The sequence below is a fragment of the Rana temporaria genome, chromosome 12, assembly GCF_905171775.1.
Source record: "Rana temporaria chromosome 12, aRanTem1.1, whole genome shotgun sequence".
Taxonomy (NCBI): Eukaryota; Metazoa; Chordata; class Amphibia; order Anura; family Ranidae; genus Rana; species Rana temporaria.
Window position 1 is genome coordinate 41,499,539 of NC_053500.1, and position 25,145 is coordinate 41,524,683.

Genomic DNA, 25,145 nt, shown 5'->3' on the forward strand with positions numbered 1-25,145 from the left:
TATCTCCCCCCCAGCAACATAATACCCCCCCAACAACAATAGATCTCCTACTAGCAATAATAGACCCCCTAGAAACAATGCACCCTCTCAATGACTATAGGCCCCCCCGGCAGCCCGCATCAACAGACCTTCCAACAGACAGCAACAATCGACTCTCTTTCTCAACAGTAGATCCCCTAGCAACATACAACCCCTCAACAACAATAGATCCCCTGCCAGCAACAACAGACTCCCCCCCCCAGAAACACTGCATCCTCTCAGTTCTAAAAGACCCCCCAGCAGCCAGCATCAATAGATCCTCCAGCACACTCGAGCATCCCTTGCCAGTACATACATTAAATGTTTATCACTACATTTCCACTGAGAAAAAGCCCTGGACATTCTTTTTTGTGTTTGTTAAACTGGATATTTGTATTTTTTACAACCATTCAATGTGCATTACATTTTTGGATCATCATGCAGCTTTTTTACTTTTAAATTATTTCAGTTTTTTCGACAATTATTACATATATGACCATTTTTTTCAGTCATGGAATCACATACAGTTTAAGTTAGGAGACCGGTTTAAGATGGCACACTTTTGTAAGAATTTAAGTTATGACTGTATGAGACCAAATAATTTTTTTTTTTTAGAAGAAAAGATGTTAGTTGTAAAATCAGATCTCATCAGACACTTATTTTATGGGGGATTTTGGCCAGCAAATACAGGGTAATGCAGTTAAAAAGGAAAAAGAGACAGTAGGGGGTGACCCAAGATTTTAGCCTTTAGCCATTAGCACTCATATAAATATAATATAATATAATATAATTAAATATGGAAAAGCAATTAATAAATCTGATACTCAATATTTCTACCTACTGGTGATGTCTAACCAAGGTACACTAGTGGACAACTAAAATGTAACAGCAATATGAAATAACACATACAGTGTAGCATGTAGAAATATATAAAACATATTAACAAGATTCTATCAATAAATCGAAGGCAATGAGACAGAAATGTCACCTATAATAAAGTATTTTTCAAACTGTATAATAATTCCCCCAGACACCTCTAATTGTTTACTGATGGTCCCTAAGGCATAGAACGTGTCTTTAAATCAATAGTGATAAAAAAAAACAGAAGGGACTTAGTAGGATCAGCATAACAGGAAAACTATTCTCATAAAAGTTCGATCTCACCCCGCCTCTTCTCTATTGTCCTGGACCACAAACGCTCCAGGCATGTTTCACAAGGGATGCATGTTACATCTGTTTTTTCAAACAGGTGGGCACAGCAAAACAGGTAAGCAGACCATAAAAAAATGCTCGAGGAGGAATGTGCAGACTGAACACCTAGAGACCCACCCACTTTCCAGTATAAAGGTAACACGGAGAGCCAGTGAGCTCAGCTTCCTGCATCTTCTCTCCATCAGTCTCATCTTAAGAATCTCTCCAGTTTGTGCAACGTTACTGCCTGCATCATGTCTGTGAGCAGTTACCAAGTCAGGTCATCTGGCCAGAAGGCCAGCAGAAGCAACTATGGAGGGTTCAGCAGCTCCTCATTGTCTGGAGCTGGATTTGGCGGTGGCTTGGTGTCCCAAAGCTCCGTCGTCAACTACGGAAGCGCTGGTGGCTTTGGTGGAAGCGCTGGTGGCTTTGGTGGAAGCGCTGGCGGCTTTGGTGGCAGCGCTGGCTATGGTGGAAGCGCTGGCTATGGTGGAAGCGCTGGCTATGGTGGCAGTGCTGGCTATGGCGGCGGCGATGGGCTCCTCTTGGGTGGAGAGAAGCAGACCATGCAAAACCTGAATGATCGTCTGGCAACTTATCTCGATAAAGTGCGAGCTCTGGAGTCTGCTAATGCCGAGCTGGAGAAGAAAATTAGAGAGTGGTATGAACAGCACAACTCAACAAACAGCCACCAAAGAGGAGACTACTCCAAGTACTTCAACATCATCGAAGATTTGAGGAGCAAGGTGAGCCCCATAATCGGGATTAATAAAGAAGGGAAAACAAAAGCAAATAAGTCGAATTTATCTTTCGTTAACTTGAATGCTTAAACTTTTGTTATTATAAAATACAGTAAAACCTTGGTTTGCGAGCATAATTCGTTCCAGAAACATGCTTGTAATCCAAAGCACTTGTATATCAAAGCATTTTTTTTTACAGGGTATATAAGAGAAGAGAGGCACCTCTAAGTGTAGCAATAAGTTACTAAATGTCGTACCTTCATTAAATGTAACCATAATGCTACATTTAGAGGCTCCTCTCTTCTTTTTTATACTCAGTTGTGACATGACGCTACTCTTATATCAAGACATCGCTTGTATATCAAGGCAACATTTATTAAAACATTTTGCTTGTCTTGCAAAATGCTCTCAAACCAAGTTACTCTCAAACCAAGGTTTTACTGTACATGTTACAGTTGCTGTTACTTTCATATATTTGATGTATAAAGGTAACTAGTATTTAAACCTACCATCAGGCTAAAGAAGGTTGACTAGAGGTTAACTGTCATGTTTTGTAAATGGAATGTTAGACAGGATGTCAGCTGTGAAAAAAGACAATACCTGTTTCTTGTATAACAACTGTCGGGGTATTTCAATGGAGCAAATCGCAATATACAAAGTGCAGTAACCTATAGCAACCAATTTGTTCTTTTACATTTTCTAAAAAATAAAAGTTATTGTATGTTAAATGCTATTTAAGACAACCCTAAATACATATGACACTAGCTGCCTGGAGTTTGCATGTTCTCCCTGTGCCTGCATGGGTTTCCTCCGGGTACTCTGGTTTCCTCCCATACTCCAAAGACATGCTGGTAGGTTAATTGGCTTCTGCCTAAATTGGCCCTAGTATATGAATGTGAGTTAGGGACCTTAGATTGTAAGCTCCTTGAGGGTAGGGACTGATGTGAATTTACATGATATATGTAAAGCGCTGCATAAAATTGATGGTGCTATATAAGTACCTAAATAATAATAATATATAAAGTTTTCTGCAGAAAAGTGATTTTTTTTTAGCATTTTATTAGCATTTTTTATATGCAATTGCAGTCCATGCAATCAGCCATATTAGGCCATGGGAGGCTTATTAGAGTCCAAAAGTAACATTTCAATACATGAAGTTAAAGTGGATCTCAGGTCAAACTTTAAATTTACAGCCACCACTTCACCTTGCTACTAATATTAATAAATTAACAGCAACAGCCATTAAAAAAAATGGATGCCCTCTGGGTCTGACCAGCTAGTGGGTGCCACGTGATGCTATGGGAGGCTTTTGGAGACTGTATTTCTATACATGAAGTTAAATAGGACCTCTGGTCATACGTTAAATGTAGGTTCATTGTTTTACCAAGCTGCTCCTATGAATGAATTAAGAGTAACTGCCATGACATATATAGATGTTCAGTGGAGTGGCCTTTGATAACCAGCCACTGGGTTCTCCATGAGGGGCTTTGGAGGCTGTCAGTGAGATTTTAATACATGAAGTTAAGGCTGACCTCAGGTTTAAATTCTGGAGTACTGCTACCATGAACACATAACAGTAACAACAATGAAATACTTGGATGTTCACCGGAACGGATGCCCTCTGGGTCTGCCCAGCCATTGTGTTCTGTATGAGGTTATTTTGTTTTAAGCCCCGTACACACGCTCGGTTTACTAGGCAAGAACCAGCAAGAAAACTGCTGGCAGAGCTTTCTTGCCAAGTATACCGAGCGTGTGTACGAGACTTTCAGGCCTCGTACACACGACCGAGTTTCTCGGCAAAAACCAGCAAGAAACTTGCTGTTTTTTTTTTGCCGAGGAAACCAGTCGTGTGTACATTTTTAGACGAGGAAACTGTCGAGGATCTCGTCGAGCCAAAAAGAGAGCATGTTCTCTTTTTCCTCAACGGGAATGGAGAAAATTGGCACGTCAAGTTCCTCGACAGCCTAACAAGGAACTCGACAAGGTAAACGATGTGTTTCGCCCGTCGAGTTCCTCGGTCGTGTGTACGAGGCTTCAGGTTTCTCGACAAGAAAACTGCCCAGAACCTAGATGAGAAAAAATAGAGAACATGTTCTCTATTTTTCTCGTCGTGAGATTCTCTGCAGTTTTTCTGCAGAGAAACCCAAGAGTGTGTATACTTACCTGTCGCTGTGGAAACCCGCGCATGCTTGAAATAACTTTGACGCATGCGCGGTAGCTTCCACGGCATAGGTAGGGTGCAGCAAGATGGTGGCGACGGCATCGAATGTGACAAGCGCATGCTCGTCGTACGCGATGACGTCACCGCGTTCTTTCCTTTCAAAAGAACCACGGTTCTTTTGAAAGGAGAATTTGTACACTCGGACGGCAAGAGATTCTTGCCAAGAATCTCGGCAGGGAAAACGTTTTTTTTCCTGACGAGATTCTTGCCCGTGTGCACAGGGCTTTAGGGTTTCTCTGGGGTAAAAAGGTTGCCAAAGGCTGGCCCACAAATGCTGTATTTAGCACATCAGCACTCAATGAATAAGCATTTTAAACAAAGCATTAACTTATTTTTTTCTGTTCAGCAGGCATTAAGCGATTAGGTCACTGCACAAAATTATAACTTTACTATATATTTCTGTATACAACATATAGGCAAACTAAGCAAATCCCTATGGGAAGTTTGGATGTTTTTTCTTTACAGTTTTTTCCATTATAAATATAAATAATAAAGAGGTGTTGAGTGAAGGGACATAAAGGGAAGGGTTATCGGGTTACTTTCTCCACAATGCATGGCGTCATACTGAAATGCAACCTGTTGTTAATAATTATCCTCTATAGATGCAGTGGGACAAAGATGCCTAGAAGCAGTTTTCCTTATTTACCTACAGAGCAGAGCTAAAAACTATGATTATTCAAAATTATATTATGAGTCCATAAAACCATACGTCACATCTGCTTTATTACAGAATAAGCTTTCCTTATTGGATCAAGTCTGAAAGATGACTCTTGATTATTTGAATGGGTTATTACCTCTATGCTTTGCTTTGCATGCTGCCTTATGAAGCAGCCGTTGGAAATGCAAAACCATTATTTTTAAAGAGGTATTCTACCTTCAGATGAATTAGTCCTCTTCGTTATAACATGCTTTTCTATAGTTTTTACTGTACCATTTATAAATATGCAGACGCTTATACCTGCTATACTATACATACTGTTACCATTTTAGACTGCAAAAGAACGCCTAATGCCCTGTACACACGATCGGTCCATCCGATGAGAACGGTCTGATGGACCGTTTTCATCGGTTAACCTACAGTATGAGGCTGACTGATGGTCTGATGTGCCTACACACCATTAGTTAAAAAAACGATCGTGTCAGAACGCGGTGACGTAAAACACAATGACGTGCTGAAATAAACGAAGTTCAATGCTTCCAAGCATGCGTCGACCTGATTCTGAGCATGCATGGATTTTTAACCAATGGACGTGCGTACAAACGATCATTTTTTTTTTCTATCGGTTAGGTATCCATCGGTTAAATTTAAAACAAGATTTCTTTTTTTTTAACCTATGGATAAATAACCGATGGGGCCTACACACGATCGGTTTGGTCCGATGAAAACGGTCCATCAGACCGCTCTCATCAGTTTGACCGATCGTGTGTACGCGGCATTAGTGTTATGACCGTTATTCATGGAAAGACGTATTTCTCGAAGTGATTCCTCTCAAGCCTGCCTTGCATACACACGTTCGTGATAAAAAATGCTCGAGCAAAGCGCGGTGACGTACAACACGTACAACGCCACTATAAAGGGGAAGTTCCATTCGAATGGCGCCACCCTTTGGGCTGCTTATTCTAATTTCCCTGTCTCATAACTTTCACGACGTGAAAAATTACAAGAAAAAATAGAGCAGGTTCTAAATTTTTAATGGCCATTTTTCAATCGAGAAAAATGCTCTGGAGCCTACACACGACCGTTTTTCACGACCAATTAAAAAAATTGCATTTTTCTCGTCATGAAAAACGGTCGTATGTACGCGGCATAAGTCTAAGGCCCCTTGGTCTGAGAACATTACAGTGGAGTTCCACCCATAGAAAAGTCAGCAGCTACAAAAGTGTACCGTATTTGCCGGCGTATAAGACGACTCGGCATATAAGACGACCCCCTAATATTCTGCTGAAAACTGTGGTTTTGTGGTCTACTCACCATATTAGACGACTCCCTTGTGCGGTAGTAATGCCTTTTAAAACGAAGAGGCCGCCACATAGTGAGTGTGGGCGCACGTCTGTGGCTTCACAGCAGGGCAACGCACTGCGCATGCACGAGCCGCGCTGTAAGCTGTGATTGGCCGGGCAATCATCTGGGACCTGTGACATGTTCCAGATGATTGCCGAGAGGGAGGGGGGAGAGATGAACTTCCTTACGGAGCCGCCAGTGGGAGCTGGAACCCTCTAAAAAGAGGGTTTCCGCTCCCCCCAAAAAAATTACATGCCAAATGTGGCATGTCAGGGGGTCACCTGCTCTTAAAGCGGAAGTTCCATTTTAATATCCTTGCAGGAGAGAAACAGGCATGCGCAGTTGTGTGTGCTCCTAGTTCTCAGACCCAATGTCAAGCAATCAAATTAGTCACAGAGTTATTGCCAAGTTAGCTGACATACTGACACTGCTAAACTTGGTCTAGGTTTCAAAAAACCTTGCCAATTAAAGGGTATTCTTAAAGCAAACATGCTGATACTCTCACAGATACTGAGGAGGCTACAACTCTGCATTTCATTATCAGATGACATCTGAATCCTAGTTACCTGTTTTTCCTTGTATCTTCTTAATAGACAGGAAAGTAGCCCATCATTATGATGTGCATTAGGGATGTGCAGGAGGCGATAATGGAACGCTTGACGTCAACGCTGTCAATAAGTGGTAAAATTTGCGTGTTACAGATCCAGGGCTTCAGGACCCTGGAGAGGGCTCCAACAAGTACCTGTAAAGCCCCATACACACTATCAAGCCCCGTACACACGACCAGTTTCCTCGGCAGAATTCAGCTTCCGACCGAGTTTCTGGCTGAATTCTGCCGAGAAACCCGGCCGTGTGTACAATTTCGCCAAGGAGGCCGACGAGGAGCTCAACGAGGAAATAGAGAACATGTTCTCTATTTCCTCGTTGTTCTATGGGAGCTCTCGGGCCGCCGAGCTCCTCGGCAGCTTCAGGGCTGAACTGGCCGAGGAACTCGATGTGTTTGGCACGTCGAGTTCCTCGGCCGTGTGTACGGGGCCTCAGTTTTCCTGCAGGTTTTCTCTTCGGGTTTACCAAAACCATGTAGTGCAAGGGCCTGCCTGATCGCATACAAATTGAAGCTCTTGAGGTTTGACCTCATATTAGATGGTTTTGGTAAACCTAAAGAGAAAACCTGCAGGAAAACTGATAGTGTGTATGGGGCTTAAGTCATAGTATTAGCATGATGGTTGTGGAGTGTCTCAAAGAACTTCTAATGTAAAATATATTCACATAATATACAAAAAAAAAATAGGATAACTTTTGCTCATATTTGAAGATGTAGAAATTACCTTGGCAACAATGGGGCCCAGCAATGCCAGGCAAGGATGTGTAGATAGCTTTAATCAGCACTTGTCCTGTAGCACATCAACAATAGACAGAGATGGCCTAGATCTAAATGTATGATAAAAGCAGAACACAGGGCACATAGACCTAGTGCATTGTTTTAACATAAAATTTAAAGAGAAAGTAAACCCTCTCTTAAAAAAAACCTGCAAGACAAAGGCATAATGAGCAACTTATGGGTATCGCTGCTCCGGCCTTGTAACTGGCCGGAGCAGCGATGACGTCACTCCCACGCGAATGCACGGGAGCCGCCACTAACGACATGATGCCGTTAGTAGCGACACGCTCAGTGTGCTTGCGTGCCGTTGTCTAAATGGTCAAAATGGTCTGTAAGGGTTTACAACCACTTTAATAGCAATAAAACAGTATTGCACTTACAAAGATTCTATGAAATTGAGCATGTAACCAGCCTAGGAGAAGATGATATCTTAATCCCTTAGCAGCTAATGCTAAGCGTGACAGTAAGGAAAATAGTATTTTCAGAAGCAGAGACCATAAATGGAAACCACCCTACATCTGTCATCACAGGTCCGCTTTAAGCCTTCTGAAAAGGTTTGCAATAATTTGGCATATCAGTGCTGTAAGCGAATAAGACAGAGCCTGGTGAGCACCTGTTTACTTTTAATCTCCAATTTTTTTTTGTTTAAATACACAATTTTTTTAATTAATACATTTTTTATTTTATTTTTATTTATTTTTTGACAAACGTGGAAGATAAATTCACAGTGTAACTACTGTTCTGGATGTGTCACAGTACTTTGATGATGGATAAGTGTGTGTTTCCACTGTTTGCCATTCAGTTGCCTGCAGGCTCTCGGGATAAAAGGTTTTCTGTGTCTGGAACTTTGCTAACATGTCCAATATACACTGAGGGATAATAAAAGCATGCTCCCTTTGACGGCAAACAATGGATTCGTTTGTGTGCCAAACAAGCAGAATCAAAGAGATGATATTGTAAATTGAAAAAGTAAGACCTGGAACATCAATGTACTATACAATAAAAAACACATTAAAGAAGATTCACTTTAATGTAACATCATTATCTTTAATCATCTTTAAGATAAACAGCTTTAAACCAATATTGTGGATTCAATATGAAATGATGTATCATTTTCTCATTCTTATAAATTTTCTTGATTGTTTAATAGCAATATGTTTGGATTACTCACTGATGCTGTGCAAAGAACAGCCATAAAGACAGTGAGTCCCATAATTACGATTGCTAAATAATGTCTTCTGGTCTTGCTGTGGCAAGACCAAACATTTTGCCGTAGCGAGAGGTAGAAAGGATTTTGTTTGGGCAGAATTCACATTACAAAACTAAGACCATAGGCGTGCGCATAGGGTGTGCCAGGTGCGCCCAGCACACCCTAATCACCCTTTACAGCACAGATTCACCCTACTTCCCTGGCTCCCTCCTTGCCCCTGGATAAATCAACACATTTTCTTTCTCAGGCCTCGTACACACGACCAAGGAACTCGTAAATAAAACATTGTTTTCCTCGACGAGTTCCTTGTTAGGCTTGTCGAGAAACTTGACAAGCTTTCTTTGCATACACACTGTCAAGACAAAATCTCGTTGTTCTCAAACGCGGTGACGTAAAACACGTACGACGGCACTATTAAGGGGAAGTTTGATTCCACTGGAGCCACCCTTCTGATCATGCGCTGGTTTCTAAGCATACACACCAAACCGACGAGGAACACGACGAGGAAATTGAGACTCCCAACGAGGAAAAAGATAACTTTTTCTCTTTTTTTCTCATTGAGTTCCTCGACAGTTTTCTCGATGGAAAACATACACACGGACGTTTTCCTCGGCAAAAAAGCTCTGCCACCAAGTTTCTTGATGGATTCTGTCGAGGAAAACGGTCGTGTGTACGAGGCCTCAAGCTCAATTAAGGAGGTGTTTTCATGTTGAGCCCACAGACATGGCCATATAGGGCTCATGCTCTCTGATGACTGTGAGCATCTCTGATCATCTTTAGCTAAGCTAAAAGAAATGTTGTCTTGTAGGTGCCCTGGAAGACTGTAAATAGGTTTTAAATATACATACTATGGTATGTTTCCGTTGGTTGGTACCCTGACAAAACTGTTATTATGTTGTACAAAGTGACAGCAGGTTTTGCAGGTGTGAATGCTGAAAGCTGTATTGGAATGTTGTCTGCGTAAGTCATTTCCTGTTCCCTTGGGCAGGTGATTAGCTAATGAGTGTCGTCAACTACTTGTATCAACATGTGTTCCAAAGATTAGATCTGTAGTAAGAAGAGCCGGCAAGACTGTAATCCTTGAAATGACGTTTATTGGTACATCAGAGTGACAATAAAACAATGATGTTGATGCATTTCGGCAATAGCCTAATGCCGCGTACACACGGTCAGACTTTTGACCGGGCAAACCTCCATCGCAATTTCCAATGGAAAAATAGGGAAAATGCTCACTATCTACGTCCGTCGGAAATTCCGACAGAAAAAGTCAGATGGGCCATACACACAGTCAGATTATCGGATAAAAAGCTCCCATCGAATTTTTTCCATCAGAGATTCCAACCGTGTGTACGCGGCATTAGTTGAGCAAAGTGAGATGTATCATGATCAAAGGCCATTGACAAATTTCATGCTTTGTGTCCAACAGATTATCTCTGCCAGTACAGACAATGCTAGAGTGGTCCTGCAGATTGACAATGCCCGACTGGCTGCTGATGACTTCAGAATGAAGTAAGTAATCTTCAGAAGTGCTTTAACTGTTAAATAATAAGTCATCTGAACAGATTTCTGTTTAAACGTAAATGCCGCCCAACTCAAGATTTTCTAGTGGTTGTCTATCAAAACCACACAGCTAATGAGAGTCAAATGGAAAGCGTACTTTTTTCTGTAGTTATATAGAACTAAAAAAATAATTTAAAAACATACTTTATTATTAAGAAAGCAGCCAAAGCTTGAGTAAAGAAGCCTGTCCCCTAAAAGCATGCTGCAGAGAAGGACCACTGCTTCAACACAGAGATCAAAGGTCATTTTCTGCAATGTGCTTGTAGAGGATGGACTTTTCTACTCAGGCTGCAACTTCTTTCTAAAGAAAACAAGCAAGGCTGGCTCTACGCCTCTGCATTGCAGTAACACAAAATACATTTTTTACCACAACACCCCTGTAATGCATGGCACTCTGTGTTTAGAATAGCATCCTAAAGCAATAGCCATTGCAATAAAAAATGATGACTTCCTTAACCCAACACACAAATACAGGATTTAACATTAACATGCATTTCGTAATGAATCTAACCATAGCGAACAGGTGTAAAAGGAGACTACAGTAGTAATTCTTTGATTTTGAAGAAATAGTGAATGTTTAGTAAATGAAAGTAAATGTTTAAGTAAGGCAGCCAATAATTCATGCCCTTACTCCATGCTAGGTATGAAAATGAATTGACCCTACGCCAAAGTGTGGAGACCGACATCAACGGACTCCGACGTGTCTTGGATGAACTGACACTTGGCAGGTCTGACCTTGAACTGCAGATTGAGTCTTTGACTGAAGAACTGGCTTTCCTCAAAAAGAACCATCTAGAGGTAGGAAGGTCATTTAAAGGGTTAACTCAATCAAACCTGACATTTCAGACAAAGATACATGTTGGCACTAACCACTTCAAGGGTTCTTCCCCTTGAGAAGGCATTTAAGGCACGGGGATGGCTCCAAAGGCACTAACTCCAGCAAATGCCTGGATCATGTTATTTTTCTTAATACATATACCGCGTTTCCCCGAAAATAAGCCTGGGTCTTATGTTAATTTTGGCAACAAGAAACACAGTAGGGCTTATTTTCAGGGTAGGTCTTACCATGTAATGTGTTGTCTTTTCTCCCCCTCTCTCTCCCTGCCTGTCAGGAATCCCCAGTGTGAACTGAGTTAAAATGCTTGTAAAATCGTATAATTTACTCTATAACAGTAGTATATAATGTACAATGCCTGTGTTTCTGTAATATAATTGTGGTAAATAACTCTGTTATAGTGCCGCTCTGCGCTTCTATGACCCGCCGGAGCTCTCTTCCCCGGGAATTATATTACAGAAACACACACATTGTACATTATATACAACTGTAATAGAGCATATTATAGGATTTTACAAACATTTTAAACTAGGGCTTATTTTCGGGGGAAGGGCTTATATTGCAGCCCTCCTGGAAAATAACGCTAGGTCTTATTTTCAGGGTAGGTCTTATTTTCGGGGAAACACTGTATTGGAAGTCTAAGGCCTCGTACAGACGAGGGGATCTCCGCTGGAAACGGTCCGGCAGACCGTTTCCAGGGGAGATTCCTCCTCCGGATTTTGATCCGATGGCTTGTACACACCATCGGAACAAAATCCGTGCGGAATACATCGGCGGTGACGTGTCGCGCCGTTGCCGCGACGATGACGCGGCAACGTGCGCGACGCTGGAAGGTAAGTACTTCCACGCATGCGTCGAATCATTACGACGCATGCGAGGGAGGGGAGCGCACGGATTGATCCGGTGAGTCTGTACAGACGACCGGATCAATCCGCTGGACACGATTCAAGCGGATAGATTTCTTAGCATGCTAAGAAATTTCTATCCGCTTGAAATCGATCGGCCGGACGAATCTCCGCGGATAAATATCCGCTAGGCCGTACAGACGACCGGATTTGTCCGCTGGAACTGATCCGCGGATCAATCCCAGCGGATAGATCCGGTCGTGTGTACAAGGCCTTATAGTTATAGAAGTCTTCATGTAAATCTAATGCCACTACATCATGCAATGGGTAAATCATGCACTTTTATAGAGGGCAAAATGTAAATGATGCAAAAAATTTGATACTGTGGCACAATATACTATATACTAAAATGACATGCATCTTAATAAATGTGTATTCTTTACATAAATAGGAGATGAATTCCATTAAGGGTGGTACCGGTCAAGTCAGTGTTGAGATGGATGCTGCACCAGGAGTGGACATAACCAAACATCTGAATGAAATGAGAGCCGAGTATGAACTGCTGGCAGAGAAGAACCGCAAAGATGCTGAAGCATGGTTCCTCAAGAAGGTTAGACATCACTATAGAAAGCTTTACCACGTATTCATTCTGCTTTCATTGTGTTAAGTTGTAATTAATGGTAAAATTCTTATCAGAATTCTAACATTGGTCATTTTCAGAGCAGTGAACTGAAAAAGGAAATTTCCGTTGGTGTACAAGAAGTCCAAACTAGCCGCACTGAGATCTCAGACCTCAAGCGCACATTACAAAGTCTTGAAATAGAACTACAGGCACAAATGTCCATGGTAAGTATATTTTTTTATTATTAATATTAATTAATGATTGTCTACAAAACATTGTTAATAGATTTCCATATTTAATTACTTCAGCCCTGGAAAATTTTACCCCATTCCTGTTCAGAACACTTTTGGCACTGTGTCGTTTTAACTGAAAATTGTGCGGTCTTGCAATGCTGTACCCTCTGCGGTTTTTATTTTTTGCACTATAAACAAAGAAAGAGCGACAATTTTGAAAAAAAAACAATATTTTTTACTTTTTGCTATAAAAATATCCCCAATTTAAAAAAAAAGAATTTCTTCAAAAATCGCAAAAAGCGTATATTGATTGGTTTGCACAAAAGGTATAGCATCTGCAAACTATGGAAAAGATTTATGGCATTTTAATTTTTTACTAGTAATAACGATGATCTGCGATTTTTAGCAGTACCGCGACACTGTGACAGACAGATCGGACACTTTTGACACTTTTTTGGGACCATTCACAATTATACAGCAAACAGTGCTATAAAAATGCACTGGTTACTGTGTAAATGTCACTGGCAGGAAAAGGGGTTAACACTAGGGGGCAATCAAGGGGTTAACTGTGTGTTCCCTCAGTGTGTTCTAACTGTATAGGGATGGGAGTGACTAGGAGAGGAGACAATTTTTCCTACTTAGTAGGAACAAACACTATGTTTCCTCTTCCCTGACAGCACAAATCCCTGTGCTATCGCTCGTGCTCATCGCCAGCCACGCACATCGGGTGCCCCCACCGTGCACTGGGCACTCGCGCGCCCTCTGATGGCTGAAAAAGAGAAGGATGTACCCGTATGGGATTTTGCCCGGGGGAGCCATTCTGCTGCAGTATATCTGCGTGAGCCGGTTGGGAAACGATTAACACAAACTATGGAGTGGGTCTCTTCTTAACTACTTCAGATCCGTGATATAGCCGAAAGACAGCTACAACGCGGACCTAATTTGCCGGGAGGGCATCCATGAGCGTCCTCCCGTTCTTGAGCGGCCTGCATGCCCCCTGCAGGGCGTGCGGCGCGCACCCTGTAGGGCACACGCGGCACGCTCTATCATCAGCGAGTCTCGGCTGATCACAGATCGGAGTAGGGGTCGATCCCGACCCCTTACCACGTGATCAGCTGTCAGCCAATGACAGCTGATCATGTGATGTAAACAGAGCCGATAATCAGCTATTTTTTCTCCTCACACTGATAGCGTGAGGAGAAAAAAAATAGCTTATCACCGATGGCTGTCAGAGAGACATCTGTCCCGATGAAGGAGAGCACTCGCCTGCTCATCTGTGCCACTGCCAGTGAATAACACTGCTGCCTACCAGTGACCACCTCCAATCTCACCTATCAGTGGCACCCATCAGTGCCCATAGTTCCCCCCACAGTGCCACCCATCAGTGCACACATTGCCACCCATCAGTGCCCACAGTGCCACCTATCAGTGCCCACAGTGCCACCTATCAGTGTCACCTACCAGTGCTCATGAGTGTCACCTACCAGTGCCACCTATCAGTGCCCGTCAGTTCCATCAATGCCCCCCATCAGTGCCCTCCATCAGTGCCACCCATCAGTGGCCATTAGTGCCGCTCTATCTGTGCCCATCAATGCTGCCTTATTTGTGCCCATCTGTGCCGCCTTATCTGTCGCCATCAGTGGCACCTTATCTGTGCCTATTAGTGCCCATCAGTGCAGCCTCATCTGCGCATATCAATGAAGGAGAACAATTACCTGTTTGCAAAATTTTATAACAAACTATAAAACATGATTTTTTTTAAAAAAAAATTCCATGTTTTTTTGTTTGTTTAGCAAAAAATAAAAACCCCAGCGGTGATTAAATACCACCAAAATAAAGCTCTATTTGTGTGAAAAAAATGATAAAAATTTCATTTGGGTACAGCGTTGTATGACCGCGCAATTGTCATTCAAAGTGCATCAGCGCTGAAAGCTGAAAATTGGTCTGGGCAGGAAGGGGGTTTAAGTGCCCCGTAAGGAAGAGGTTAAAAGACCATATTCTTAAAAAATAAATAAAACATTGTTAGTAATGGCTTTCTGTTGGTCATATTGAGTAAGGTAAAGGCCATATTAGCATAAATTTATGTTTTAACATTGTAAAGTAGTTACTATTTGTGGTTCAAAAAGGACCAGTCCTTTAATTAGACTAACTTAAATGACGAATAGTTAAATGGCATTGTCATCAACATTTAAATTGGAATTTAAATGCTATCATTTCCTTTGCTAGAGGAAAGCCATACAACATTTTATTTCCCCCCCCTAGAAAAACTCACTGGAAGGAACATTATCAGAGACAGAAGGTCGTTACTGTGTACAACTGAACCAGCTTCAGATCCAGATCAGCAGTGTCGAAGAACAGTTGCAGCAAGTCAGATCAGACATGGAACGACAGGGGGCAGAATATGCAAGACTCTTGGACATCAAGACCAGACTGGAAATGGAGATTCAAACCTACAGACGCCTGCTAGAAGGAGAAATAGGGTAAGGACAGTTTGCTAAGAGATGGAGAATAATGCCAAATAGGATTGTCTTCACTAAATTTGATCAAAGATAATAGGTATGTCCAAACATTACCCAACCACAAAACCCCCTCTAGAGCAAGTCACAGCATATTGTTACCATGTCCCTCTAGTGAGAAACTTTTATTATTCTCCGTGATTTCATGACCAACTTGTAAATTTCCTGCAGTTCCTGGGAGCGCAGTTTCTCTTAACGTAGGCACCTCCCCAGAACTACAAGAGCCCTTTTCCTACATACAATGGGTGGGGAGGTCAAAATTGGCAAATTAGTCACACATCGTGTTGCCCAAATAGTCCTTCCCCCTACACTATTATAACTTAGGTGACTTAAAATGGTCAAGTGGTCAACTCTGTTGTTGGGTTTTTTGTTGTCGTGTATGTGTGAAAGTGTGATATTAGTGATAGAATAGGAATGAGTAATTGTAATGTGACAAAGGTCAAGTTACAAGTGACACAATTGGTATAGCTGTATTTATTTTTAATGATATGTTGAAGTTTCAGGTACAAAAAAAGCAAAACTCTAAACTAAACTAAACTAAGATCTTTTTTTTTCTTCTGTAATTACAGAAGTTTCACAGTGCAACAAACCAAATCTCAGACATCATCAGTGGACTCCAAAAAAGGTAAAATTGAAATTATCAACTGTTGAAGATGAAGATAAATCAAGTGGGGTGTATAGCGCGCTAATGAAAAAATGATAAACTAAATTGTGAAGAAGAAGCAACGACTCAAAAACATGTGATAAACTCATGAAAACAAAATGTATAAGGGAAAAGGTTGCACTACTAAATGAGATTAGAGCTTAAAAAAACTCTAAATAATAAAGTAATAAACAAATACCAAAATCGCAACAAATGAATACACCTAAAAGACAAATGCAAATAGTGTACTTATGGCAATATGAATACAGTGCACAAGAAAAAGTCCAAGTGAAATAGTCTGAATATAATCACAAAAATTGTTGAACATAAAGTAAGAAAGTCCATGTGGAATAATCAAGAGAATCCAATCCAGAAAGAGAAAAAAGGGGATGGGAAGTTGTTCTAGATTTTCCACCACCCCCAAAGGGAGCTTGGGGTAAGCCTTGCCTTGGGATAAACTCTGAGAAAAGTAAATACTCTTACCAGATAAACAGAACCTCCTATAAGTACCGAGATCACCAGCGCCTGCAGATATAGCCCTCTGCGGGGTCAGGAAGACATCACGTATGACAAAACATGTCGGCGGAGCTACGCGCTGACGTCATCACACTTCACATGCCCCCGGAAGGACAGGTGTTTGTTTGCATTCTTATTGCTGGCAAATTTTAAAGTTTTTACTATTCTGGAATCTTTTGAACAAATAACTGAACTGTGTTTTATTTTATAACACACTATTGGAGGCCTTTTTTATTCTCCTATACGCTTCGCTCCCGTTCTGGGAGATCGTGTCCCGGCGCTGTCTGGAGTAAGGAAGACGCCTTGATTGCCGTGGCTTTGGCATCCCAGACTCATCTCTGACCCCGCAGAGGGCTGTATCTGCAGGCGCTGGTGACCTCTTATCCCCTTTTTTCTCTATCTGGATTGGATTATTTTGATTATTCCACGAGGACTTTCTCACATTTATGTCCAACAATTTATGTGATTATATTCAGACTATTTCACTTGGACTTTTTCTTGTGCACTGTATTCATATTGCCATATGTACACTATTTTCATTTGTCTTTTAGGTGTATTCATTTGTGCAGATTTTGGTGTTTGTTTATCACATTATTATTTTGAGTTTTTTTAAACTCTAATCTCATTTAGTAGAATGACCTTTTCTCTTATACATGTTGAAGATGAAGGCATCACAAGTGTACATATACGTTGTGTTGCAACAAAGGTTAATCTTTGGCGTAGCGCATCCAGTGGTCCTTTGCTTCCTCTTTGCGTACAACTTCTCTTTAGTCACTTAAAAGCAAATGGCAATCAATCAAGTCCCCGATAGTGTGGACAAGCAGTAAAACATCTTCCTTGAAGAGATTTCTCCTCAGTTCTCCTCACCTTGATAGTTGTCATTGGACGGTTCGTTCTCATTGGGCTATTTCCCCTCTATTCCTGTTCCAGTGACAACTAATGGGTGAGAGTAGTGAGTCACATTCTGCTGGACTTGTTCTGTAATGCTGAAGCTTACAGCTTATTCACGTTTATCCAAGCCCTTTCTTCAGTTTTAATGAGAGTCAGAAACATATCCCAGCATTTAAAAGGCTCCACAAGTCACCTTAATAAAATCACAATGGAATGTATCAAGGCAGATGTCAAATGTACAAGTACAAAATGGAAAGTGTGAAAGTCTGTGGAACCAACCCATTCTATCTTGGGGCCATTAATGGGTCTGATTATGTAATTAGAACAGTGTGATTCCAGAAAAACATTTCCACAAAAACTTTCACACAAGTCTCTTTTTACCTAAAATAACATGTAGCTATCTCCTATATCTTGATCGGTTCAATTTGCAATTCAATGTTAGCTTTTTAATATGAAGCAGACAGCATTTTGCCTCTATTGATTATTTCTGGCTACTGGCAAAAAGGAAATGCCTGAGAGGAAGTGTTGTATGATTTTTACATGCCTTATCCTGCCCACACACCTTTCAACCCTATTGTACAATATCCTTTGGATTTACCAACAGCTACACATTATAAACTGAATGTACGGCCCAGGCAGGCCCTCAAACTACATAATTGTTCATATATCTAAAGAAGATGTGCAATTGTGTAACTGGAATGTAATTGATATGGCCAGTATAAGATTGCAAAATCTAAAAAAACAGGTATAGCCGGCCATAGATGGATCGAAATTCAGCCAGTTCAGCAGGGACCAGCCAAGACTCGATCCATCTATGTGCAGGCTTTTTCCAAGCAATTACTACCCGTGGTTATAGTTGCTAGTAGTAATCATTGTATTCAACAAGAAAAGCTTCCCACACCAACCCACCAGCAGAACCCAACAGTCCTGCGGGAGGCATTATCCTATCAACACTGACCGTGTTAATGTGGAAATCGAGCAATTTTCTTTCCTTCCACTTGTGGTGGAAGGAAAAAAAATCAAATCATCTATGGGCTGTTTATGGCAGGCAGTCTTTAGGTACAACCAGCCTGCATGCTAACAACTTTTAATCAGGGCTGGACTGGGACAAAAAGTTGGCCCTGGACTTCATCCAGACTGGCCCACTTTGACAGGTCTCTCCCATGGCGGCCGGACAACTCCTGCATCCCCCCCGGCCACCCAAGCCCCCTCTCCCACTTCACTAGCTACTAGCCATTCTACTTTATTAGAGTAGAACGGCTGGTACTGGTACTCTTATAGGCAGTACCAGTGGGGAAGCTAGACATTATTTCACCCGGGGCAAAGAATCAGTTCGGTGCCCCCCTTATGGGACAAGATTAGGCAGAAGTGAGAAACTCCCAGGCCATAGCTGTTGAGTCAGCTGTCTGTCCCCTCCCCCATGCTCCTCTGTCGTCCCCCCTGCTCCTCTGGTCCTCCCCCTGCTTCTCTGTTCCCCCCAGGTGAGCTCTGTGGGGAGGGAGAGGAGGTGAGCGCTGCGGGAAGGGAGAGACAGAGGAGCAGAGGGGGCTGCGGTCCGCTGTCACTGAAGTCGGCCCACTGAGCCATCGGCTCACCGGGAAACTCCCTGCAGTCCCAATGGCCAGTCCATCCCTGCTTTTAATGCAGTTTATTGTTAGGAGAATGATTTGAAAGTCCAACTCTTGTGTATTGCAGATCCCACAAAGATAAGGAAGGTGAAGATGATTGTTGAAGAGATGGTGGATGGAAAAGTTGTTTCTTCTGAAGTGAAGGAAACAGAAGAAAAGATGAGTTAGATTGGTAACAATTTAGGTACAATGAGCTACAGTGGATGTACAATGGCTCCAAAACAAAGACTCGCTTATGAAATTCATATTTCAACTACTTGTGAAAAAGCTACCATGTGTACCATTACATATAAAGCATGGCAATACCAATAATGTAATTTTTCTGTTCTGATTTGCCAAACACACTATGCGATGAACAGGAAAGAGGACAAAGCTAAACCATTATGGGGGCAATGACAATATCCATCAATCTAGCCTATGTACCCGTGTTTGTTTCAATAAAGCATTACAGTACTTTATTTCTCTGCATGACGTCGATTATTTATATGCATTACCTAGATGTACTTTGAGTATCCCAGATGGTGATTTGATATGACTTAATGTCCTTCAAAAATGTTTGAGTATCTAGTAAGAGCTGGAAAAATCCTAGGAGCCTGACAGAATTCCGCACAGCTGAACAGTCCTCCGACTATTCTTTTATTTGCCTTCTGTTCATCACTACTATGCATTTAAAGTATTTTTGATAAGTGTTTAGCATTATTTTAGGCCCTTCACAAATGTTTAAGTTTGCACTAAAAAAATGACTAGGAGCCTGGCAAAAACACCATACAGCCCCCCCATAAGGGCAAATGAGGACTCAATTCCAAATGAATAGCTATGTTACTACGTTTTGCATTCAAAGCAAACGATTCTCTAAGTGCGTCTTACAAAGCCATCGATGCACTTGAGAGTTCCTTAGATAAACATGCTTGCTTGTATATTGTAGATGAATTGTGTGGCTGAAGCCTACAGAGTAGGAAAAACAAACTGTCACTGTCTGAGTCACGTCTCCTTAACTGTTCTTCAGGACAATGAATATCACAAAGGTATACCATGATCAGTGTAGTCAAGATATCCCCAACTTTTTCTTACCCCCTTTTTTTTACCCTCAACCTCCTCACACCTCGTTACCATACCTCCACCAATCATAAGACCACACATGAGTTGGAGTATAAATGGCCATAGCAGCTTTTTTATTAATAAAATCTCAAATAATTTCCCAATAACATTTGTACGACAACTTTTTAAACACCCAGCTTGTTGGTCTTTGACGGCACCCCGAAGTTACCATTTTCCACCACTGCGGGACCTTTATACCATACCAGGCCTCCAGCCGTATCACCAGCAGCTCGGAGACAACCCCTTTTCCCGCAGTGCAACCATAACCGTATTTCAGCAGACACCGTTCCACTGGAATAACCCCATACCCCGGATGAACCCCCCACCACTTCTATCACATATGTCGTTATCTGCCACCATCAAAGACCACGGGTGCCGCCGTTATCCCGCTGCTATGACAACCCGAATCCATTGATCCTGAAATAAAAGAAAAGAAAACAAACCACACAAAGACAAACACAAAACAGGGAGGGTGGGTGGGAAAACAGCCTCCTCCTTCTGTCTCCCTTAACTGAATAGCTCCCCGCCTCCCTATTTATATAGCTCCTCCCCCTTCCAAAACTTCTCATCCTGCAACCTCCCCTTCAAACTCTACCACCTTAACTTCTTGTTGGCTCACTTTTCACCCGGTCATGCCCGGCCCTCCACTACTTGTTACTTCTTCGTTTTCCGTTCCGGGCCTCACTCTCCTGTAAATTACAGATCATAATTCATTCAAACTACCCTCCAGTCAAACAAAATAATGATGCCTTCATACTGACTTGGGGATACCATTTGCCTGCTATATGGCTATAATTTAACTGACATTGACGTTTTGGACCTGGCAGTACCACAGTCACTACCATCCGTATTCTTTAAATCACCCTAAACTGAACCCTGAAATGCGCAAAAGTGTCCCAAGGTCCAGTGTCTGCTATTATATCCCTCTACACTGCACAACAGCATATGGTAAGAAATGTAGTCCCAGCCTGATGTACTGTGAGTGGTCTGCTAAATTTAATTCAGTTGGATGCTATACTCAGATTAAAAAAGTCAGCACATTTGACATATTTTCTCAGAAACAATAGGCAATGGTCTCAGGTGTGAATGGGGAGCAGGTGTGTTAAATTTGGTGTTATCGCTCTCACTCTCTCATACTGGTTACTGGAAGTTTAACATGGCACCTCATGGCAAGGAACTCTCTGAGGAACTGAAAAAAAGAATTGTTACTCTACATAAAGATGGCATTGGCTATAAGAAGATTTCCAAGACCCTGAAACTGAGCTGCAGCACGGTGGCCAAGACCATACAGCGGTTTAACAGGACAGGTTCCACTCAGAACAGGCCTCGCCATGGTCGATCAAAGAAGTTGATTGCACATTCTCAGCATCAAATACAGAGGGGGGACAAATGCTGTCAAATTACATACAGAAGAATCACCTGTTTACTTGGCAGCATCTGTATTAGGAAGTCTTGTCTCCTGGGCTGCCATTGGACGACTCCTTTGTCTATCATAGTAGGCAGGACATTGTATTAAAGAGGCTGCTGTGTAAATAGGAGATTCTCCTGTATGTAATCTGTTGACGCTCGTCCCTCCCCCCCTATCCCCTCCCCTCCGAGGCTGCAGATGGGCATCGACCAGGCTGCCTTCATGGCAATGTAGAGGCTGCATTCATGGCAATGAAGAGGCTGCAGATGAGCACTGATTGGGCTGCATTGATAGGCAATGACCCTTATTTTGCTTCACAGTTCTTTATTTACATTTTTTTCCACTGAAACTTCCCTCCTTAAGTGAAGGTGCGTGTTAATCGCCGATAAATACGGTATATCCAAATAACACGCCCAAGCTCATCTATTCACCACACACAGCCAAAAAGGCAAGATAATTCTTGTTGGGCAGTGTATTAGTGCTCGGGCAAACACACTTAGCCCGAATTTTAATGGTCCAAAGAATGTCAGCAAAATGGTCGGCCCTCACGCATGTTCACTTCATCAAATCTGGCCCTCTTTGAAAGTTTGGACACCCCTGGCATAGAGGTTTCTCTTTTTTTGCACCATGCTAAATATCAGCACCTGCCACTGGTCACTTCTGATATCACATGTCTCATTCTCTTTTATTCCTCCACTGAGCAAAACTACCATCAGGACAGCCCTATAGACAGGACCAACATTAAAATTTTACAACGCTAGGAAACTTTATACGTGGAAAAACTTCAGGAAAACATTGCACAAAATAATCCACCATCCCCAAACACTGATTTCCTTATATGAGCATATTTGTATAGGAACAGCCTGGGCACGCAATAGATAAGATAAGGGCTACACCTTTCACATTATAGTTCATCAATCTCTCCCAAGTCCCCACATTTTGTTAAGCCCTGTAAACACGATCGGTTCGTCTGATGAAAACGGACAGATGGACTTACGCCGATGTATCTACTGATAAGCCACGTAAGTGCAGGGATGCGCCGTTGTATCTATGCGCGTGAATCTGCTATTAAGATACGCCTGAATTTAGGCTTCATACGACCGAAGTAAGTTTCCTACGTCGTCATATCTTGGGCGCATATTTACGCTGGCCGCAAGGGGCGCTTCCATTGATTTAGGCGTCGAATATGCAAATGACCGAGATACGCCGATTTACGAACGTACTTGCGCCCGTCGCAGTAGTATACGCCGTTTACGTAAGGCGTACGTCCGGTGTAAAGTCATTCCACCTATAGGAGGCGCATCCCATGCAATGGTATGGACGACGGAACAGCCGTCGGATTTTACGTCGTTTACGTAAGTCGTACGTGAATGGGGCTGGGCGTAGGTTACGTTCACGTCGTAGGCATTAAGCGTTGTATCTTAGGGAGTAAATTCTACATGATTCTGAGCATGCGCCGTTCGTTCGGCCCTTCATTTGCATGGGGTCACGGTTAATTTAAATGTATCACGCCCACTACCTTCCTACTTTGAATTAGGCGGGCTTACGCCGGCCAATTTACGTTACGCTGGCGCAACGTAGGGAGCGAGTGCTTTGTGAATACTGCTCTTGCCTCTCAGAGTTACGTCGGCGTAGCGCATATGAGATGCGCTACGCCGGAACAAAGATGCGCCGATCTACGTGAATCTGGGCCAACATGTTTTAAAATGTTCCTATGGATAAAAAAACGATAGAAAAAAACGATTGTCTGTGGATCAAAAATCCACGCATGCTCAGAATCAAGTCGACGCATGCTCAGAGGCATTGAACTTAATTTTTCTCAGCATGTCGTAGTGTTTTACGTCACCGCGTTGGATACGGTCGGATTTTTGAACGATGGGGTGTAGGCAAGACTAATGAAAGTCAGCTTCATCGGATATCCGACGAAAAAAATCCATCGGATTAGATTCCATCAGATATCCGATCGTGTGTACAGGGCTTAAGAGACATACTTTAGCCTTTCCAAACTACTTACAAAGCAAAAAAATTAATAAAGGGGTTAGTCAGCCATGACTCATAACAGCCTAATAGTATGACGATAGACTAACATGACATGATTGTGACTTTCAGAAGACCATAATACAGCTCAAAGGGTGTGGTGCTTAATATTTTTAAAGTGTTATTTATGGTTATTTCATTGTGTGAACTACACACAAAAGATAAAGCTGGTTACACAAGACTGGGTGACACAACGTACAATTCAGGCATTGGTAATGATGAAAGGATATCATGTCTGTTAAGAGGGCTTGTCCTAAGAAAACTCAGGATTATGACTCAAGAGCTTAATTGCAGGTATGCAAAGTAAAAAATAAGGGCTAGATTCAGATAGAATCGTCAATCTATCCGCCCGGAGTAACGTATCTCAGATACGTTACGCCGCCGTAATTTAGGGCGCAAGTTCTGTATTCAGAAACAACTTGCGCCCTTAGTTACGGCGGCGTAATGTATCTGTGTCGGCGTAAGCCCGCCCAATTCAAATGTGGATGATATGGGCGTGTTTTATGTATATTAACTGTGACCCCGCGCATATGACGTTTTTTACGAACGGCGCATGCGCCGTTCGTGAAAAAATACCAGTGCGCATGCTCGAAATTCCACCGCAAAACGTCATTGCTTTTACGTCCAGCCCTATTCGCGAACGACTTACGCAATCAACGTAACATTTTCAAAACTCAACGCGCGAACGACGGCCATACTTAATATAGGATATGCCTCATATAGCAGGGGTAACTATACGCCAAAAAAAGCCTAATGTAAACGACGTAAAAAAATGCGCCGGCCGGACGTACGTTTCTGAATCGGCGTATCTAGCTCATTTGCATATTCCTCGCGTAAATATACGGAAGCGCCACCTAGCAGCCAGCGTAAATATGCACCCTAAGATACGACGGTGTAATGCCTTGTTTCCACTGAGCGGATCGGTTCGGTACGGTTCGGTTCGGTACGCTATTTTGGGTGTTTCCATTATGAAAGTGCGCCATAAAACCCAACCGTACCGGACCATTCTGGGTCCTGCTTCAGATGTGGGGCCATAGAAAATGAAACGGGTCCATTAGGGCGGAGATGCAATACATTCCACTGATTGGTGGACGTGCTAGGCATTTTTTCTAAATCCTGTATGGTCCCGACGGTCCGATTTGCAGTGGAAACGCTCACGAGAATAGACCGGTCCGTTCTAAACCGTTCCAAATCTACTGACCCGAACCGTTCCGTTCAGTGGAAACAAGGCATAAGTCACTTATGTCGGTCGGATCTTAGGGAAATCTATGCGTAACTGATTCTATGAATCAGGCGCATAGATACGACCCCGCGCACTCTGGAGATACGCCATCGTATCTTCTCTCTGAATCTAGACCTAAGTCTGCATGAAACGATGAGCTTCAAACAGACATAGATTATGGTAGAATGGGGTCCTAGGCGATTGTAGCACTGACCCTCAAAGTAGCTGCTGATGGATGGGTCCCCTGATTTCGGATGACAATGACCCTTCTGCCACGCGCTCTGACACATTAAGGCCGGCCATAGACAGAGCAATGTTCTTTCTTGCA

The 25,145-nt window shown here is 42.4% G+C and overlaps 1 protein-coding gene across 1 annotated transcript; it reads left to right on the plus strand.

The window, feature by feature from the left end:
• The first annotated feature begins 1,375 nt into the window (after nt 1-1,375).
• Nucleotides 1,376-19,518, plus strand: LOC120918668 (keratin, type I cytoskeletal 47 kDa-like). The gene is made up of 8 exons (XM_040330351.1): nt 1,376-1,955; nt 10,190-10,272; nt 10,965-11,121; nt 12,455-12,613; nt 12,724-12,849; nt 15,121-15,338; nt 15,944-15,999; nt 19,120-19,518. Exons 1-8 carry the CDS (start codon nt 1,464-1,466, stop codon nt 19,218-19,220), a joined length of 1,392 nt encoding a protein of 463 aa, XP_040186285.1. The 5' UTR covers nt 1,376-1,463; the 3' UTR covers nt 19,221-19,518.
• The last annotated feature ends 5,627 nt before the right edge of the window (nt 19,519-25,145 follow it).

What these genes read in the sequence shown, in the direction of transcription:
- LOC120918668 (XM_040330351.1), top strand. Translation starts at nt 1,464, where the DNA reads ATGTCTGTGAGCAGTTACCAAGTCAGGTCATCTGGCCAGAAGGCCAGC. An exon ending in TCAAAAAGAACCATCTAGAG is followed by an intron (nt 11,122 to 12,454) that starts GTAGGAAGGTCA and finishes TTACATAAATAG; the next exon opens with GAGATGAATTCCATTAAGGG. An exon ending in TACAGGCACAAATGTCCATG is followed by an intron (nt 12,850 to 15,120) that starts GTAAGTATATTT and finishes TCCCCCCCCTAG; the next exon opens with AAAAACTCACTGGAAGGAAC.